Source organism: Morchella sextelata (genome assembly GCF_020137385.1).
Source record: "Morchella sextelata strain SCLS chromosome Unknown scls_10, whole genome shotgun sequence".
Taxonomy (NCBI): domain Eukaryota; kingdom Fungi; phylum Ascomycota; class Pezizomycetes; order Pezizales; family Morchellaceae; genus Morchella; species Morchella sextelata.
In genome coordinates this window covers 1,086,859-1,106,268 of record NW_025408625.1, presented here as the reverse complement: position 1 = coordinate 1,106,268, position 19,410 = coordinate 1,086,859, and the positions used below count along the sequence as shown (strand labels likewise).

The 19,410-nt window shown below is 48.9% G+C and overlaps 6 protein-coding genes across 6 annotated transcripts; 1 reads left to right on the top strand and 5 right to left on the bottom strand.

Moving 5' to 3' along the window:
* Window positions 1-799: 799 nt before the first annotated feature.
* Window positions 800-1,695, bottom strand: H6S33_001272 (uncharacterized protein; the record flags this gene model as incomplete). Its single annotated transcript, XM_044832631.1, has 3 exons — window positions 800-863; window positions 924-1,594; window positions 1,654-1,695. The coding sequence occupies 3 exons, from the start codon at window positions 1,693-1,695 to the stop codon at window positions 800-802; spliced, it is 777 nt and encodes a 258-aa protein (XP_044694239.1).
* A 1,471-nt stretch (window positions 1,696-3,166) lies between these two features.
* Window positions 3,167-4,546, bottom strand: H6S33_001271 (uncharacterized protein; the record flags this gene model as incomplete). Its single annotated transcript, XM_044832630.1, has 3 exons — window positions 3,167-3,371; window positions 3,429-4,373; window positions 4,437-4,546. The coding sequence occupies 3 exons, from the start codon at window positions 4,544-4,546 to the stop codon at window positions 3,167-3,169; spliced, it is 1,260 nt and encodes a 419-aa protein (XP_044694238.1).
* Window positions 4,547-5,917: 1,371 nt separating this feature from the next.
* On the bottom strand, window positions 5,918-10,477 carry H6S33_001270 (uncharacterized protein; the record flags this gene model as incomplete). The annotated part of the gene is made up of 9 exons (XM_044832629.1): window positions 5,918-5,951; window positions 6,015-8,006; window positions 8,071-8,094; window positions 8,667-8,693; window positions 8,771-9,337; window positions 9,407-9,431; window positions 9,484-9,657; window positions 9,718-9,806; window positions 10,056-10,477. 9 exons carry the CDS (start codon window positions 10,475-10,477, stop codon window positions 5,918-5,920), a joined length of 3,354 nt encoding a protein of 1,117 aa, XP_044694237.1.
* A 451-nt stretch (window positions 10,478-10,928) lies between these two features.
* Window positions 10,929-14,017, bottom strand: H6S33_001269 (uncharacterized protein; the record flags this gene model as incomplete). Its single annotated transcript, XM_044832628.1, has 3 exons — window positions 10,929-12,726; window positions 12,786-13,308; window positions 13,366-14,017. 3 exons carry the CDS (start codon window positions 14,015-14,017, stop codon window positions 10,929-10,931), a joined length of 2,973 nt encoding a protein of 990 aa, XP_044694236.1.
* Window positions 14,018-14,242: 225 nt separating this feature from the next.
* Window positions 14,243-17,199, top strand: H6S33_001268 (uncharacterized protein; the record flags this gene model as incomplete). The annotated part of the gene is made up of 3 exons (XM_044832627.1): window positions 14,243-14,259; window positions 14,326-16,450; window positions 16,504-17,199. The coding sequence occupies 3 exons, from the start codon at window positions 14,243-14,245 to the stop codon at window positions 17,197-17,199; spliced, it is 2,838 nt and encodes a 945-aa protein (XP_044694235.1).
* A 733-nt stretch (window positions 17,200-17,932) lies between these two features.
* Window positions 17,933-19,013, bottom strand: H6S33_001267 (uncharacterized protein; the record flags this gene model as incomplete). The annotated part of the gene is made up of 4 exons (XM_044832626.1): window positions 17,933-17,953; window positions 18,015-18,534; window positions 18,605-18,677; window positions 18,746-19,013. 4 exons carry the CDS (start codon window positions 19,011-19,013, stop codon window positions 17,933-17,935), a joined length of 882 nt encoding a protein of 293 aa, XP_044694234.1.
* Window positions 19,014-19,410: the final 397 nt, after the last annotated feature.

Genomic DNA, 19,410 nt, shown 5'->3' with positions numbered 1-19,410 from the left:
TTTCTCCTTTTTATGTGGCTTCTTTTTGTGGCTCTTTTTTGTTGTGGTCTCTGTTTTTTTTTTCTTTCTCTTTTTTGTTGTTGCTTCTACGGGAGTTTGGTTTTTAGGTAGTTTGGTAGCTGGCTAGTTTGTAGTTTGTAGCTTGTAATATACGATGTGTGCGAGTGTGGTGTTTTTTTCTTTCTCTTGGATATCTACATGTAGACAGACTGCATAGCTACTAGACACAAGGTATGGCTCGAAAACTCAACCCCACACCGGCACTAGTTTTTGTGAGGACGCAACTTCAAAAGGCTCCTCTAGAAAGTACTTGGTTCTGATAAAATTCAATTGTGCGTATACAACTGTTCGGACAATCTAGCTAGAGGAGCACATCGTTCTTCAATTTTCATTCCATATTGCTGTTTTTAAAGTATCCATTCTGATGCTTCGGGCGTTGCAACCTGACACCTCCGGTGTGTGTGTGGCCTCATGGAAATTTCTCGAGCAGTAACATTGAACATAACAGTGGGCCGTCACAGTGCTACAATTACCACTACAGTAGATTACATGTACTTTCGTTATAAGGCTACCGCCCATAAGGCTATTCGGGCTATTGTCACATTTTCATATCCTTATGTATTACTACTACTTTGCCCATCGCGTGCTTGGTTCAAAAGGCATGCCACATGATCATTACTACGCTATTTAATAAAATACAAAATGATATGCCGCGCCGACCTTGTACTTTTTAATATTCTACCGCGTTTACCCCCACTTCCCCCGTCTAAGAAATTGGCATTCCTTCTGCGACAACCATCTATTCCTCGTCCCCAATCTTAGGGGCGAGGTAGAATCGAACGTAACCACCCTCCATGGCGTATCTACGAAGCAATGTTAGCAATTGACCTCCCAAAGATAGAAGATAGGTAGGTAGGCCATACTCAACCAACAACGGCACCTCATTCGACAGCGACAGCGTCACCGTCGACGACAGCGACGTCGCCTTACAAAAGTTGACCAAATACTTCAACGAGAAGGTCAACGCCACAGGCTCCGTCAGCTCAATCCTAGTGCTCGTCTCCGGCTTCTCCACATTATTATGCTGCCTCAGCGTGACACTGCCATTCCCAATATCGCCCGAGCACGAAAACTTGACGCCCTCCTTCGTCGCCTCAATCGCCACACTCTCGCTCAGCGCCATGAGGTCCCTGCAGATGCGCTGGAACTCTGCCGACGGCATCGTGATGCTGGCAGCATACTCGGTCTCGGGGATGCCGAGGTGCTCCTGGTCGATGTCCATCAGCTTGATGTCGTACTCGCTGATGCGGTCGTTCACGGCGTTCTCGAAGACGAGGTTGAGGGAGTCCGGGGCGTCCTCGGCCTTGAGGGTCAGGATGTCCTCGTTCTGCGCGCAGCGGAGCACCTTGGTGAGGGAGATGAGGTTGATGCCGAGCGCGATGTTGCGGTCGCACCGGTATGGGGAGAAGCCGTCGGATTTGAGGAGCATGGACACGAGGGCGACGTGCGAGTTGTCCATGGCCTGCAGGGCGATGCCGGAGTCGTTGCAGTCGAAGTTGCAGTCCTGCACGAGGTCTTTGATGGCCTCGACGACCTGGGGAGAGGGGGGGTTAGTAGGGTGGTGGTATTTGGGGGTGGATTGAGTGGTGGTACCTTTTTCAGGGTGCTGGCTTGCTCGAGACGTGCTTCCAACATTGTGGGTGTGGATTGGGTTTTGTGTGGGGTGGAAAGATGATGGGGATTGGGATGGGGGATGGGGATTGGGATTGAGATTGGGATGGGGATGGGGATGGTTGTGGTTGTGGGTGGAGGGTGGTGGTGGTGGTGGAGCGGAAGTAATTAGACGACGCGACAAGCTAGGGGGTTAACGCGTCTTGACTCCCGTGGCTGGGCGGGGAGGGTAACCTTGTGGTGTGGGCATGTAGGGCTAGGGTTTTCTGAAAGCCACACACTTCTTACGAGCCCAATCTGCGCTGCATCATACATAATTCAGAGGTCTTCTCGCCAGTACATTGCTGGATGACGAACTGCAGATATGATATACAACTGTAGGTTTTGAGATCATGGGAGCTAGACTTATCGTTGACCTGGCAGGTACATGTACATCTAAACAGTATAGTCTTCATCGGCGTGGTCAGGAACATTTATGATTGGTTGAATAATCTGCATATATACCACAAAGAACTGCTACCGATACCCGGGAAGGGAAGGGAGTTGATATATTAGAAAGGGCAAACGGCAGGTAGTCTTATATATATCAACCTTGAACCATCTCGAGGAGAGTAAAACTACATATATCTTCTTGTGAGCTACATATTAATACATATTTAAAGCCCTTTATTGAGAAGAAAGAACTGATATATATATATATCATTAATTAGACAATTGACTTCGTAGATAGATTGGACAGTATTATTTCACTCTCTCGGGCTTTAGCAAATCTAGGTGGGCAACTTGAGACTAACATTGTATTAGAATTATAGTGAACTCTGGAATCCTATTTACTCACTACATGCATATTGCGGCCGGAGGTCGCACTACACTTGTACGTGATAAGAGAGTGCTATAACTTTTGTTTTCAGAAATTTATGCACAATATTAACCTTATGAAGCAATGGGCCCGCGGTCCTTCTCCCGTGTTTTTTTACATCAATATACCAGTTAATTATCTGTTTTCCGTACGCCTCCTCGACGACCCTTGATCCAATGCCTATTTAAATTTTGCATACCTTAGTGCACCCTATGCCCTTTCAAGTTCCTCTAAATGGTTGGTCCTTCCATTACAAGACGTTGCGGGGAGTAAAAGAAAGGGGAAAACTTACGAGCTTCCAATTGAAAAGCTTTGGAACCCATTGTGGGTTCCTCGTGTGCCGATGGATACGCCGAGTGATGAGCGGTGAGGCTGACTCAACAAGCCCTGGCCCCAGCAACTGGACAAGTATCTCGCTGTATTTAATATTTATAGGAAAACGTGGTGTGAAAATGTTTTCATTGATGCCATGAGTATTTTTTTAAGACATGTAGCTATCAATCAGTTTACAAGTAAAAAATCAAAAAAAAAACCCAGACTTTTTTTTCCCAATCCCACCCATCCTACAACGAATATTAACACCCACCAAATTTTATGCGTGTATGTACTGTACAAAAGCCGCCCCGTAACCCAAGTCTATTTGAAATCCTTATAACTCCATTTCTCCGACACCTTCTTCTGGTGCTTTCTCTGCTGGGTGACTGGGAGTCTAGTTTCCAACACACCACGCTCCCGCAGACTCCTCATGCGATCCCGGAGAAGGTTTCCCTCGGGCTTGAGAGTGCGAAGAGAGTCTGCGAGTTCGTCGGGGAGTTGGAGTTCCAGAGGAGCGCGGGGAAGACTAAGCATGGTTAATAACAACTCTTCTGGATAGTTATCCTCCGAGGGGACGACTTACCCGACTTTTCCAAACTTCCGCCTTCGCATAAGTTTAGGGTTCTTCTCATCATCATCGATATTGAGCCTGGCTGCACGCTTTGCAAGCCTTAGTCTCTCCCTCGCTTCGACGTCCTTAGCGTACTTCTTTACGAGCGAGAACTCCGCTGCCTGTCTCTTAAGTCTCTGCTCCTGCAATCTGATCAGCTCAAGCTCTTTTCTGCGCTTGATCTTGTTCCTTTGCGCCTGTGTTTTCCTGTCTGGCATCTTCTTGACTGGCTTCTCTGTCTCTGTGTCTGAGTCGGTCGAGTAGTCTTCTTCGTCCGAGTCCTCTTCCACATCGGGGATTGCTGCCAACGCCTTGATCCTCTCCGCCTCGGCCTTCTCGGCCAGCCGTTTCCGCTCTAATTCCACCTCCTTTGCCCCCTCTTTCTGCAAAAGCGCATCCCACTGTGCGAACTCCGGGTTATAACTAATCCCGGCCTCAGGCACCCTAACCGCCGGAACTGGTCGTCCCGACACCGCCAGCGACACCGGCGGCTGCTTCAGCGTCTTCGGCTCCTTAAACGGCTGCGGAGCCGGAATGAACGAGAATTCCGTCTCATGCAGCGCTTCCTTCTTCGCCACATCTTGCGAGGCCTCCTCGGCCCACGGGTCGTAGTCAATGGTGATATTCTTTGTACTTGTGAGCTCCCCAGACGCAGCCTCCTGGCCGTACGCAGTGGCCTTCATCCTCTCAATATCCTTGTAGGTGACGGCATTTGCGCGGCGGGCCTTCTTGGCGATGATGCCGTTGGTGGTGTTGAGGCCGGGGCGCTTCCTGATTGCTGGGACGGCGGAGCGCGCGGAGATGATCTCGTCGGCTTTGAGGACTTTGGCGGTTTTGAAGTGGGCTTTGGCGATTGCGGTGTCGCCGGTTGTGTCGAGGGCGAAGAGCTGTTCGTCGGTCTTTTCGACAATTACTCCTCTGTCGGCGGGCACGGGGTTAGCAATGGTTAGGTGGGGGAATTAGGGTGGGTGTAGTAAGTACCCTTGGATTATTTCATCGCGGAGCTGGTCGAGCCCTGCGTTGATTTCGCTGATGTCGACATTCTTTCTCCAGGCTTTTTTGCCTTTCCTTGAGGGTTGTTTGGAGGCCATTTTTTGTGTTGTAGAGGGCGGTGGTGGGGGGTGGTGGTGTCTGCGGTGGAGAGTTGCAGCTCTGGAGGAAAAAGTTGCGAAATCTTGGCGTTGTGCAGCTTGAGTTTGTGGACGCTAAAGCTAGTTGGGTTGGATATGTGCTTGGCATGTGCTACCCTTGTTCTCACGAACATCACTCGATCCTAGTCTGTACCCAGAAGTGAGGTATGCTGGGCGCTTTGATATAGGGAATTCCACTTGTAGCCTCATGCTCGCACGAAATTACTAACTAGTACCATACCTATCAAGGCGACTATGTACCTTCCCCCAGGCAGGTCTCCTATTCCTAGCATCCAGGGAACTACTATTGAAAACCTAGTCGTGGTACCTTCATAACACGCGTACGCACGGAAAACATCGACTGTACGATACGAAAGATACGTCGAGGAAGAAAGACCGAGCAATCGTTAACCTGCATCCGGCGCCTTCGCCGATTCAATGGATTGAGATCAACTGCGAGTTTCAGAGGAGCAGTTAAGACTTCACAGGCTCCGAAGACTATGAGATGATTTGCTTACCTGAGCTGGGTCCGGGTACGTACTTCACTGTGCTCTGGCTATACCTTCCGGCTTATTTCTAGCTAGCCCAGCAATCCCATCATTACATGCATGCACCAGGAAGGGTCACAACGGCCTCATGATTGCACACCTCACCAAAATAATCTGGGGAAACCGTTACCTTGTGTCACCAAAATTCAGGGTCTTTCAACAGCTTTCACAATAAATCCTCACCCGTTTTCCGGGCGCGGAAGAAAAGTCACCGGACAAAGTAAAAGAAAAATCCGGCAAGGACGTACACACGATTCGAGGTATTGACAGGCCGGTTCGCCCGGGTGGAGCCCATCTACGTACCCCATACCATTCATAGAGGCTTACGCTGTCCAGATATACAGCCCGGGGGTATACGTACTGTTATGCTCCGGACCCGGAAGGCTCAACCCTCAACCGCACCCCGGAGGCCCACTTCCATGACAGATCGTTAAAATTATGTGTATACATGTAGTTCAACGGCCAGCAAGCGCATGTCTACATACCCATCAAACCTATCGTGAAAAAATGACTCAAGTATGTTGACCGCCTATTTAGGAGTTTGATATACTTTTAAGACCGCTTTCAAGTAGCGGTCATGGATCATCACTCGATCATGTTTCATCACTCGATTGCCAGAAATGTCCACTCGTGGAACCATAATAATAATAATCATCTCGCTCGCGGAACTAAGACGAAAAAATGAGAAAATTTTAAATAAAGCCCAAAGCCTCCGAACCCCCCAGAAACCCTTCAATACCCGCATACCCATTTGCGCTGCCTTGTCCCACCCCTGGACCACACCTCACGGGGCCTCTTCTTCGTCCCTATCATCATCACTACTTTCACGCAGAGTAAGCACCCGACCTAGCCAAAAACGTTGGGAAGATACTTCTTCGCACCTCTTTTCCTGGTTCGCTTTTGGAGTGAGGAGTTGAGTCATAGATTTTGATTTTGCGAGACGCAACGCTGTTGTTCCGCCCGGGCCTTGAACTAGCATGTCGGCACCATACTCAAGCAATAGCTGGACGACTGGTAGGTGTCCATGTTGTGCCGCAGTGTGTAGGACTGACCAACCATCATTGGTTAGGTCCGAAACATCAGCGCCCTTGTCGAGCAGGAGCTGGACGACTGGCAGGTGTCCCTGGTGTGCCGCGATGTATAAGACTGAAGCACCATTCTTATTTCGGTCCGAGACATCGGCGCCCTTGTCGAGCAGGAGCTGGACGACTGGCAGGTGTCCCTGGTGTGCCGCGATGTATAAGACTGAAGCACCATTCTTATTTCGGTCCGAGACATCGGCGCCCTTGTCGAGCAGGAGCTGGACGACTGGCAGGTGTCCCATTTGTGCCGCGATGTATAAGACTGAAGCACCATTCTTATTTCGGTCCGAGACATCGGCGCCCTTGTCGAGCAGGAGCTGGACGACTGGCAGGTGTCCCATTTCTGCCGCGATGTATAATGGTGAAACACCATTCTTCTTTCGGTCCGAGACATCGGCGCCCTTGTCGAGCAGGAGCTGGACGACTAGCAGGTGTCCCATTTCTGCCGCGATGAATAAGACTGAAGCACCATTCTTATTTCGGTCCGAGACATCGGCGCCCTTGTCGAGCAGGAGCTGGACGACTGGCAGGTGTCCCATTTCTGCCGCGATGTATAATGGTGAAAAACCATCATTATCTCGGTCCGAGACATCGGCGCCCTTGTCGAGCAGGAGCTGGACGACTGGCAGGTGTCCCATTTCTGCCGCGATGTATAATGGTGAAAAACCATCATTATCTCGGTCCGAGACATCGGCGCCCTTGTCGAGCAGGAGCTGGACGACTGGCAGGTGTCCCATTTCTGCCGCGATGTATAATGGTGAAACACCATTCTTCTTTCGGTCCGAGACATCGGCGCCCTTGTCGAGCAGGAGCTGGACGACTAGCAGGTGTCCCATTTCTGCCGCGATGTATAAGACTGAAGCACCATTCTTATTTCGGTCCGAGACATCGGCGCCCTTGTCGAGCAGGAGCTGGACGACTGGCAGGTGTCCCATTTGTGCCGCGATGTATAAGACTGAAGCACCATCATTCATTCGGTCCGAGACATCGGCGCCCTTGTCGAGCAGGAGCTGGACGACTGGCAGGTGTCCATTTTGTGCCGCGATGTATAAGACTGAAGCACCATTCTTCTTTCGGTCCGAGACATCGGCGCCCTTGTCGAGCAGGAGCTGGACGACTGGCAGGTGTCCCATTTGTGCCGCGATGTATAAGACTGAAGCACCATTCTTCATTCGGTCCGAGACATCGGCGCCCTTGTCGAGCAGGAGCTGGACGACTGGCAGGTGTCCCATTTGTGCCGCGATGTATAAGACTGAAGCACCATTCTTATTTCGGTCCGAGACATCGGCGCCCTTGTCGAGCAGGAGCTGGACGACTGGCAGGTGTCCATTGTGTGCTGCAAGATGTAGTGCTGTCCAGCCATCTTCTTCTTGAGCTGATATTTCCACACCATGATTGTTGATGAGGAGTTGTACGATTTCACAGTACCCTTCACATGCCGCATGGTGCAATGCTGTCCAACCATATTGATCTTGAGCCCCAGCATTGGCTCCATTGTCGAGTAGTATTTGGGCAATTGGTAGATGACCATTTCTTACTCCTTCAATTAGGGGTGTCCGTTGATCGTTCAATGTTTGGGTTGAAATCTCCGCGCCAACATCGAGCAATAGCTGGGTAATCAGTGTGCTTCCGGTGTGCACTGAGAAGTATAGAGGAGTACGTCCTAATCTGTCTGATTTTAGAACCTCTGCTCCGTCATCGATCAAAATCTTAACGGAGCCGTGATGTCCGATGCGGCATGCTATGCACAAAGCCTCCCACTTTTCCAATTCTTCGATGATTTGTATCTCCCTGTTTTCCAAAAAGCTAACGATATTTAGATTATTGCACGCCCTCAAGAATGATAAAACATTACCAGTTCTCTTCAAAAACTTCATAACTATTTCCGTTAATTCATCATTCTCACGAATTCCAACATGGAAAGATATATGTGAAGCAACATAGTGAAGAAAAGGATGTGACTCAAGGCGTGCGAGGGTAGTCTCTTCTGTTTTTGGAGGAACCTCAAAGATTTTGAACAACAGATATGTAACGCATAACTCTGCTAGTTTAGACTCCGTATCACCAGGAATGATATCGTTGTTTAAAATATACTCTTGAACAGTATAGTGAACAAATTTGATTGTTTTAGACTCCTTGTCTATCATGACCAAACCAGCACATACGTCGAGAAGTGTTTCGTCCGCTGGGAGGTCAAGCTCGTCTAGTTGATATTTTCCTGGTTCGAGACGTGCCGCAGTCCGGATTTCGTCAACTGTCATAGGGCGTCTAGCTTTTAGAAGCCATGAAAGAATGTTGATTGCTAAGGCTCTGGGGCTCTTGGATTGCTTTTTGAGGGTTTCTATAGCTCTATTATAAGTAGGATCCAGGGGTCTATCATCCGTAGAACTACTCTTGAGTCCGTCGAGCGCTTCGAGGATCTCATTTGGGGTCGTTTGTTCGCAAATGTACTTTACATGGAAATGAACGAGCAAAAACCTGGGTACATATTAAAATTTAGTACATATAGAAGAGTTCCAGACCTCATAGGTTAGAGCCTTTATAGATACACGTACATTCCCTTAGCGCAGTCCACAAGTTCGGAAATGATTTTTTCCCGACAATCTCCAAGTTCGACGAGCCGCTTTGCTCGAGGGTTCTCATCGATCTTTTCCCCGATATATTTGACAATGTCCTCTTCCTTCGCGAGGATTTCTAACTTTACGGTGTTGTGCCCAAACAACGCCTGAATGTCTTCTGGGTAAGGCCTACTGGTAACAAGCACATTTACGTTTTTCATTGACATACGCTGAATTAGTGGAAGAATCTCTTTGCGCTGATCGGACTCGTCCAGTGCATCGAAGATAAGAAAGACACGATTAAAGGATGTGAAGATTATGAGGAGAATAGTAAATAGCTCCTCGGTCGTAGGCCTTCTATCTTTGGATTCTTTCTTTTTATATAATTCCTCAAGTTCTTTGAGCGGGAATGGCAATTGGTAAGCAAGCTGTTTCACCAAGCTGGAGAGAACATCGACAGCTTTCTGTTGTTCCTGGTCTTTGTAATCAAAGTATATATGGGCGACTCCGTTTTCTGGCGTCGGAAATAGATCTTCGTTTTCGACATGGTCGATTACAGCAGAGCTAGACTCAATACCTCGGATTAGCGAAACCATACACTGAACTGTATAAACACGAAGGCATTATATATACCTCAAAAACGTCTTTCCGGAACCAGCTGTTATAAAAATCGTCAGTGCCAATAATCAGCTCTCTATTCACCAACTTACGAATACCGTGTCCCCAAACAATTGGTGAATCTGGATCAGTAATCCAGTTTTGAACCCCCGGAGTCTGTAAAAACCATTTTCCGGTCCCTTTTCGCCTTCTCTTTGTGATATCAGTGTGTTTTTTACTAGTAGATCCCGCGAAAACCCAATGAAGGATCTTCTTCCATCTCTCCTCTGGCGACCCATTAGCTTCGGTAGGAATTTATCCAAAAATTTTGTAGCCATGAGTTTTACCTGAATGGCCTTTCATTGCGTTTATTCTATCGACATGTTGTTCCTGAGCGATATGCTGAACACGTGCCTCGACGTTTCTTGCAATGGATCTATGCCGAGAATTAGTCTATTAATTAAACCTTTTAACTACAGTACAATCTCGCTATAAGGATATGGAAATGTGACAATTTTGCATCCAAAAATATCCTTATAGGCGATTTATCCTTATAAGAAGTGCCCAGCTCACCCACGTCACAATCCCTGTCGGGACCAAAGTTAAATCATACATATATCCTTATAGGCCGAATATCCTTATAGAAAATATCCTTATAACGAGATTGTACTGTAGAATAACTCACATATTCTCCACGGCCAAGCCAAGACTGAATGTTTTCTTATAACTCTGAATTTGGGATATGATATCCGCAATATCCTTTTTGTTGAATGCTTGTTTAAGTCTTCTCCACATCTTGTCCAGCTTTGATACCTTCTGAGCCGTGTAAAGCATTGCCTGTAATTTCTCTAGCAACTTAGAACAATTCTTTAGATTTTCTTCCAGATTCTGTATTGCTGTCGATTGTTTGTTTTCTTCCCCATATGTTTTCATTTGATTGAGGATTTCTCCAAGAGATTGGATCTCAGCCGCAAGCTTCCTGGTAGTTTCAGGCGAATTTTTTATATCGCCATAAAAGTTATAAATCGCAATAAAAGCCTGACCAGCAGCTTGCGTGGCCTGCACAATAGCGATAATACTCGCCGCAAAGGATAAAGGTTCAGCCATAAGGTACAGAAAAGAATCTGAAATGAAGGAGGTTAAGTCAAAGCTGAGGAGAGGTAGGAACACAGCTGGAGAAATTGAAAGCGGGGGTGGCCCATTTTTGCCTGTCTGGGCTGTGAAGCGAATCTAACAGCAAATCAAATGCGCAGCATCGATATGCGCTACTCGGAACTCTGGAGCGAATTATCCGTTGGTCACACAAGATCGCAAGTTCGATAGCCCCATGCATATGTTAATTCGTTCCGTCTTGTTAGAATAATAACCTAGTTCGATGGGTTGAAAAATAGTCGGCCAAATAGGATAGATATTTCGGGCGAGGCAGCAGCAAATAATAAATACGAAGAGGAAGCGTTTCTCAAGTATAAGAGAGAACAGCAGCAACCAAAACCCTAGCGATTCATCGATCCAGTAATAACATTTACTCTACCAGTTTTATCTATATGATCCTTATTCTTTATTTCCCTCCAACTTCGACCAACGTCAGTTTTATCTTTCTCTTTCCCGTCTTCTCCTCTTTATCATCTGTTACCTCCACCACAACTTTATCAAACAGCCCTACACTCCACTTCTCGCCACTTTCACCGATAGTCAATACATAGGCCTCCGCATCAAACTCTGTCTCCGGCTCTACCCCTCCCTGCGACAACTCCCGTGTCCTGATCATCCCTTCGATACCAAACCTGGGTACAAACACAACAAAACCGTTGGAGAAGATCTTCATGATGAATCCTTCCTCTTTAGTAACACGCCCCTTGAGCGCCTGCCCCACATAGTACTCTACAGATGCGCGTCCTGCAAATTGTGCGTTCCGGTGACGGACATTGATATTCTTGCAGATAGCCTCGAGCTTCGCCTTGCTATGGAGAGAGTTGTCAAGTTGTTCATAGGCTATCGCAGCAGCGAGTTGACGGTGGGCCACTACATCTGCATAACGTCGGATGGGAGATGTGAAGTGAGTGTAGATCTCAGAAGCCAGTCCATAATGCTTGAATTCTGGGTACGCCTGAGTCCCAGAACAGAAATATTCTGCAGAAAGCATACATCTTGTTGCGAGGATACGAACGAGAGTGTTAAAAAATGGTTCACTGGGATCGACACATTCGTCAAGTGAATCCGCGACCGCCTTTGAAGAGTCGACGCGCAGGGTAAGACCCTTTCGGACTCGGAGCTGAGTTTGCAACTCCTCAAAGTTGGTTGCTGGAGGAGCCCCGTGACGCCGCAGCATGGCCGTCTGGGGAAAAGCCTCGTAAATTTTGCTTGCGACACTAGTGTTGGCGAGCAACATAAACTCTTCGACCAGAGAGTTCGTCTCTAGTAATTTCTTTGTCTTCACATCGATCGGATCACTCGTCTCACTCTCGGCCTCAACCTTAACCTCGGGACTCGCAAGGTTCAGTGCACCGGCGTCCATACGCTTTTGCCTAAGCTTCTTGGAGAGTTTAAGGAGTGCCCTCATTCCGTTAGTGAGCTCATCTTGCTGTGATTCATCATCAATTCGCAACTGCGCATGCTCATAACTGAACGCCTCTCGCGACTTGATGACTGACTTCGTAAAATCAACAGAGATAATCTCGGCATCCGGTGTCATTTCCCAGATTGTTGAAAATGCGTAACGTTCCACATATGGCTTCAGCGAACATAAGTCTGTTCCGAGTAACATGGGCAACATGTCGATACGTTTATCGACAAGGTAAACTGTGGTTCCTCTGGCTGTAGCTTCATCATCCATTGGGTTGTTGGGCTTAACAAAATGTGTGACATCGGCGATATGCACGCCGACCTCATAGTTTCCATTGGGAAGTAGTTTTGCGTGGAGTGCGTCGTCGATGTCTTGACAGCCAGGAGGATCGATACTGCATACAAGTAAACCCCTGTAATCTTTTCTCCCGATCCATCCTGGGTGGTTGGGATCTTGAGGGACCTTCCAGTCATGACCTTCCTTGGGGAGACAGTCTAGGACTGCCTTCGGGAATGGTCTATATTGGACATCGTACTCGAGCAGCAATGCTTCAGTCTCCGCCTCTTTAGTCTCGAGTTCACCAAGTGAACGGACGAAGTGACCGACAGGGTACCGCGATGTTCTATCCCATGAATCTATTGCTACAACAATCCTCTTACCCAGAAGTTCAGAGGCTTGGCGGGTTCGGATTCTAATTTTTGGGATACGTTTATCCATAGGTATTAAGAAAACGGTCTGCTGGCTACGGCCGCGAGAGGCGGAGGCGGAAGAAGGGTCAACATGACCAACGTAACTATCAGAATAAATGTTAACAAACATTATTTCCTATGCAACTTGGATAGGAACACATACTATCTCCAATTCCTCTTTGCGATACCCACAACCCTCGCTGTAGGCTGCGGCTTTCCTTCGGCACTCCCTCCAAGTGTCTTCTTGACCTCTTCGACCAGTGCCTTCCGCTCCTGCTCGGTCTCGATTACCTCAGGCGCATCTACGTCCGGGTTGTCGTTTTTCGTCAGGCTTTCCTCCTCCACGATTTTTGTACTCGGCTGCTTCCACTGTTCTTTTGGCAGGATCTCTACAACAACAACGTCACCCGATACGCTTCGGTTTATATTCTCTCTACCCAAAATGAGCAGAGCCTTGTCGAAAGCCGGTACATGAACACTTCCCTCAAGAAAGTTGTATGGGGATACATTGAAAACTCCTTGATGCAGCGTTCCCGCCTTAACACCGGTTTGCATTTTAGACATTGTGAAGTATTCAGGATACAGCATTTCCGCCTTGGAAGCCTTAGCATGGGCGTCTTCCGCAGCCGCAGAAATCATATCAAGGAGCTCATCGGCGTTCTTGAGACCTCGGACATAATCCCTTACTATACAACGTCAGTCGCCAAAACAGACGCATATATCACTAGACAAACTCAACATACTAGAAGCGCACTCGATCCCTTCCTCCTTCGCCTTCGCCAGGTTCCCTTTATCGTCGCTCACCATGATAATTTCCGGGCATTTACTCTTCGTTCCTGAAACTGCATCCATTAAGTGTTCTTTATACCACGCACAAGCCCTCCTCACGGCACGATCGTTCCGGTCGTTGATTGTCTCGCCCTCCAAGCGCTTCACAAATGTCTCCAATCGGAAGTCATTGTGAAAGACGTAGAATCGTTTCTCCTGCGAGCTGACTAGGGACCGTAGCCGATTATACAAAGGCAATGACCGGTTTCTGAGCTCGTCAAGCACGGTTTGGAGCACAATTACATCGTAGAAAGCGCTTTTGTGCTCTATGATGTCCATACAATAGAGGAATATGTTCGTATCGGGGACTATATAGTGCCCTTTCGTGAATATACTATTCGCAGCCGGCGTGGCTGAGAGAACGAATGGTCTCACACGGCCATTGGAGTCGGCGGGCGCATCGGCGCTGCACGGGAAACATAGCTGTGAGGAACAAGGTATGTCCTGCCTGAGATAGAGCTCACGGACGACCTTTGTGCATTTGCCCTTGCTTGATCTGAGAAAGATCTTTGAGGAGATATTAGATCTATTTGCCGAATCAGCGGATGATCTCTTCAGGGACGTCATTTCCAGTGGTCTGCGTGTTGTGGTGAATGTGGTAGATTATTTTGTTCAGCCAAGTCATTCAACGCGCTAGAAGTGGGATGTGGCTGTGCGCGCCATAAGAGCCGCATCATTCAAGTGGCGTAGCGACGGGGTTTTTGCGCAAAAAAGTCCTAAACCGTTGCGAAAAATTGATAGCTTCAATTTGCAGCAGCTTGGGTTCTCTTCCTTCAGCGCATTCTTCACACGATGGTCAAGTCATATCTGTGCGCACACCCCCACGGCTCCAATTGCTCTCCATTGCTCCACTAACACAATATTCTACAATACAGGCGATTCGAGCATCTCCGAACCTTCGGTATCGTCGCCTCGGGCACTGCGAATGCCATATGGACCCCCGAGAGTAGCACCACATCGCGCACCAATGCCGGTCGCGCCGTAGTTCCGGCGAACGAAGAAGTTCTCACCTGGGATATCAAGAAGGGCGAGCTCATCTCCCGGTGGAGTGACCCCAAATGCAAATCCGAAGTCTCGGCCATCATCCAGTCCCAAACCGACAACGACATCTTCGCAGTGGGCTACAACGATGGATCAATCCGATTATGGGATACCAAAACCTCTACAGTAATAATCAGCTTCAATGGGCATCGCTCGGCAGTTTCGACCCTATGCTTCGACCACTCTGGCACCCGTCTTGCGAGCGGTAGTAAGGATGCCAACATCATCGTATGGGATCTGATCTCTGAAGTTGGGCTATACAGACTACGGGGACACAAAGACCAGATCACAAAGGTTGTGTTCCTGCGTGGTCCCGGGATTGAAGACGGCGCAATAGGTGCGAATGATGCGGGCTGGTTGGTCAGTACTGGCAAAGACACACTGATAAAACTTTGGGACCTTTCAACCCAGCACTGCATGGAGACCCACGTTGCGCACCATGGAGAATGTTGGACAATGGCAGTATCCCCGGATGAACGAGGTTGTATCACAGCAGGAAACGACGGAGAACTCAAGGTATGGGGGATTGACACATCTAGCCTTGCATCACGGTCGAAGGGCGACACAGATTGCTTGATACCTCGCGGGACTTTATATAGATCCACTAAAGACCGCGCCACAATGGTGACTTTTCACCCCACATCCAACTTCGTAGCAAGCCACGGCTCCGACAAGAGTGTCGAGATCTGGCGGATAAGAACGGAAGACGAGGTCAAAAAGGCGCTAAAGCGCAAGAGAAAGCGGAAGGAAGAAAAGGCGGCGAAGGGTGCAAAACCCAAGCTCGAAGAACCCATAGAAGAAGAACCCGAATCATTGGCATCTGCCGAGGTCAGCGATGTTTTCGTCCCCTACGTCACACTCCGAACTGGCGGCAAGGTCCGTTCAGTAGATTGGGCCACCCGGGGAGGAAGCAAAGCATCTGAGGCTGTAAAGCTCCTTGTGGCCTGCACAAACAACACCCTCGAATTCTACGATATTCCCAAGCCCTCACGCAAGGAAGGGAAGAAGGAAGCTGCAGAAGTCCCAGAGTACAACAAAGTCTACACTGTCGAGCTACCAGGCCACAGGACCGATATCCGTTCCCTATCCCTCAGCTCCGACGACCGAATGCTTGCGTCTGCATCCAGCGGCTCTCTCAAAATCTGGAACGTCAAAACCTCTACCTGCATCCGGACCTTTGAGTGCGGCTACGCCCTCTGCTGTTCCTTCCTCCCCGGTGACAAGATTGTAGTAGTAGGCACAAAATCTGGCGAACTAGAGCTCTTTGACGTCGCCTCCTCCAGCATCATCGAAACAGTTGCAGCGCACGAGGGCGCAATCTGGTCTCTGCAAGTCCATCCAGACGGAAAGTCCCTCGTCACCGGTTCCGCAGACAAGAACGTCAAGTTCTGGAATTTTGAGATCGTGCAGGAGGAGATCCCCGGCACAAAACGCACAACCCCGCGCCTGAGGCTGGCCCACACACGCACTCTCAAGGTCACAGATGATGTGCTCTCCGTACGCTACTCCCCCAATACCAAACTTCTCGCCATTGCGCTGCTAGACAACACCGTGAAGGTGTTCTTTGCAGACACTCTGAAGCATCTCCTCAATCTCTACGGCCACAAGCTGCCCGTGCTCTCAATGGACATCTCCTCGGACTCCAAGCTCATTGCAACATGTTCCGCCGACAAGAATGTCAAGATCTGGGGTCTTGACTTTGGAGACTGTCACAAGAGTTTCTTCGCCCACCAGGACTCGGTCATGCAGGTCGCCTTCGAGCGCAACTCTCACAACTTCTTCTCCGCCGGCAAAGACAAACTCATCAAGTACTGGGACGGCGACAAGTTCGAGAATATCATGAAGATGGACGGCCACTTTGGCGAAGTATGGGCCCTCGCCGTCGGCAAGGTCAGCGAAATAATTGTCTCCGCCAGTCACGACAAAAGCATCCGAGTATGGGAGCAAGGCGACGACGAGGTAGTGCCCATTCTTCATCTCCATCCCGCTCCATTCTCACTAACATTCCTTAGATCTTCCTAGAAGAGGAGCGCGAAAAGGAGCTTGAAGAGCTCTACGAATCCACACTAACCACCTCTCTTGAAGCCGAAGGCGACGCCAACGACGGCGAGGCTACCGCCGCTGGAAAGCAAACCATCGAAACCCTCATGGCCGGCGAGCGTCTTATGGAGGCTCTCGACGCCGGCATCGCCGACCTTGCCCTCCTGCGGGAGTACGAGCAAGCCAAAGCCACCCGACCCAACCTCGCGCCCCCCGCACGAAACCCCGTCTTCGTTGCACTAGGCAATATCTCCGCCGAAAAGCACGTCTTGACCACAGCGCAGCGCATCAAGGCGTCCCACCTACAAGACGCCCTGCTCGTGCTGCCGTTCGAGAAGGTTGTGTCGTTCCTGACGTTCCTGGACATCTGGGCGCAGAAGGAGTGGCACATCTCGCTGACGTGCCGGATCCTGTTCTTCCTGCTCAAGACGCATCATAAGCAGATTGTGGCGTCGAAGACGATGCGGACGATGCTGGATAGTGTGAGGGCGAACCTAAGGGCCGCGTTAAGACACCAGAAGGATGAGATGGGGTTCAATCTGGCGGCGGTCAAGTTTGTCAAAAGTGGGGTTGATCAGAGAGGGGTGAGCGAGTATGTGGATGAGGAGGCGTTTAAGACGCAGGAGGAGAGGGCGACGAAGAAGAGGGGCTTTGCAACTCTAGCTTAAAAGCTGGTGGATTAATTGTAAAATAAAAAGTTTTTAGATTGTCTTGTTCATAATCATTTATTTAAGAATCCAAACGATATATGCATGCATGTAGAGTACCTACAGTACCAAAAAGGCGAGTGGGTTCGGTACATTCTCTAGCAAAATACCGCGAGGAAACGGTATCTCTACAGAATGATGGTTAGGATTCAGATTTAATCAGGGGTCTTGAACAATTTTGTATTGCTACAGCTGCAGTAGATACCTATTACATCCCCTTTTTGGTACTGTACGGATGGTTATGTATGAGAGTTACATAATGTTAGTGTGAACCGCAAGGAAGACCTCACTATCCCAGGAGCCGTGGAACGAGTGATATCTCATGACACCGCATCACTACAATACAACATCACGACACATCAAACAATGCTTCCATAACATAAGATTCGGCGTGTATCCCTTGATACACATATAACCATGTATCAATTCCAAATGATATCTCCCGTTCTAACTGCTTTTCAAACAAAAAGAAAAAAGAGAAAAGGATTTATCCTCCCATAGCTGACAGTGGATGAACACCGTATACCACCTTTTAAAAACGCCGTTATGTACCTTGTTGAAGGGTTACATATTTTTATCCAAAGAAACAATTCAAATCCACCCAAAAGAAGAGAGAAAAATATAGCACATTCGTAAATTTTTAAAGAAAAGAAGCAAAAGAAAAAGTATTTGTTCACCCCCGTATATGGCGCGACTATCGTCCATTTCGCAAAACCTACAGAACATTATTAGTAACCCAAATCGGCATTTCGATCACAGTATCGTCTGAAGCTTACCAGATGCATAAACTCCTCTCTCGTCTTCGTGCTCTTCCTAAACGCCCCCAACATACTGCTTGTGATGGTAGTCGCAGTCGTCTTCTCCACGCCTCTCATAACCATGCACAAATGGCTACTCTCCATAACGACCGCAACACCCAACGGGCTCAGAATAGCCTCGATGGCCATCGCAACCTGTCTCGTCAACCTCTCCTGTAGCTGCAACCGCCTCGCAAACATTTCCGCGATCCTGGCAAACTTGCTCAATCCCAGGACCTTCCCCTTCGGAATATAGCCGATATGTATCTTTCCGGTGAAAGGGACGAGATGGTGTTCGCACATGGAAAAGACCTCGATGTCCTTGACGATCACCATTTCATCATGGTCCTCGGCGAAGACGGCGTTGTTGACGATGACACGCAGGTTGTCTTGGTAGCCCTTCGTGAAGTGGAGCATGGCTTTGGCATAGCGCGTTGGGGTGTCAAGAAGACCTTCGCGCGTGGGGTCCTCGCCGATACATTCTAGGAGGGTGCGGATGCTGCATGGAGATTTTTTAGTTCCAGCTGTCTCTTACGCCTCTTGAACAGGGCAGGAATGGGGGGCCTTACGCTCCGGATAGCTTCTCAAGGCGCGCAGCGGCTTCTTCGGGTGTTGCTTCCAAGCGCTCCTTCGTTCCGACACCTGCAAGCCCACCAGTATTAGCATTGGGGGGTCCTATGAGTCACGGGCACAATTTCAGAATGTCTTACTCGGCCACGACAATCCGTTATAATTGACCGGCGGAGCATACGGGCTGCTCGGGCGTGAAGCTTCCGGTGTCAATGGGCCGAGGCGGTTCAGAGTCAGAGTGTTCTGAGCCCTGCCAGCAATGGCGAGCTGGTTCGGCAGTGCCAGTATGTCATGCTGCGGTTGAGCGGGAGACTCTGTAATCTTCATGCCTGCGAGTTTCCCGAGAGGTGTCTCGTCGAGCGCAGGAGTAGGTGGCAGTGTAGGGGATTGAGCAGCTGGGGGTGACATTGCGGCGGCGGCGAGAATTGTTATTGTGAACTTTTTTTATGAGGCGGGGGTGGGCTTTATGAAGAGATGAGATGAGATGAGAGATGAGGGGAGCTAGGTATTTTTTTTGTTCGCCGTTGCCACTGGCGAGAGACATGCAGGGTCTTTTAATACCGTAAGAGGCGGGGGGAAGTAGGGGGAACTGTCATGTTATGTCCGGCTGTCCGATGTCGCAACAGTGAAAAAAAAAAAATTCTACGTACAGGCTAGAGGGTATTTTCTTTTTTCATTGATGGGGGGGTAAGGACTCTCTTTCTTTTCCTTGCGTACCCCGCGATATCTCCCGATGATATAGTATATACGCGAAGTAATAACGTCTCCGAGGATGATTGTGTTTGTAATGTTGCTATATGTATGT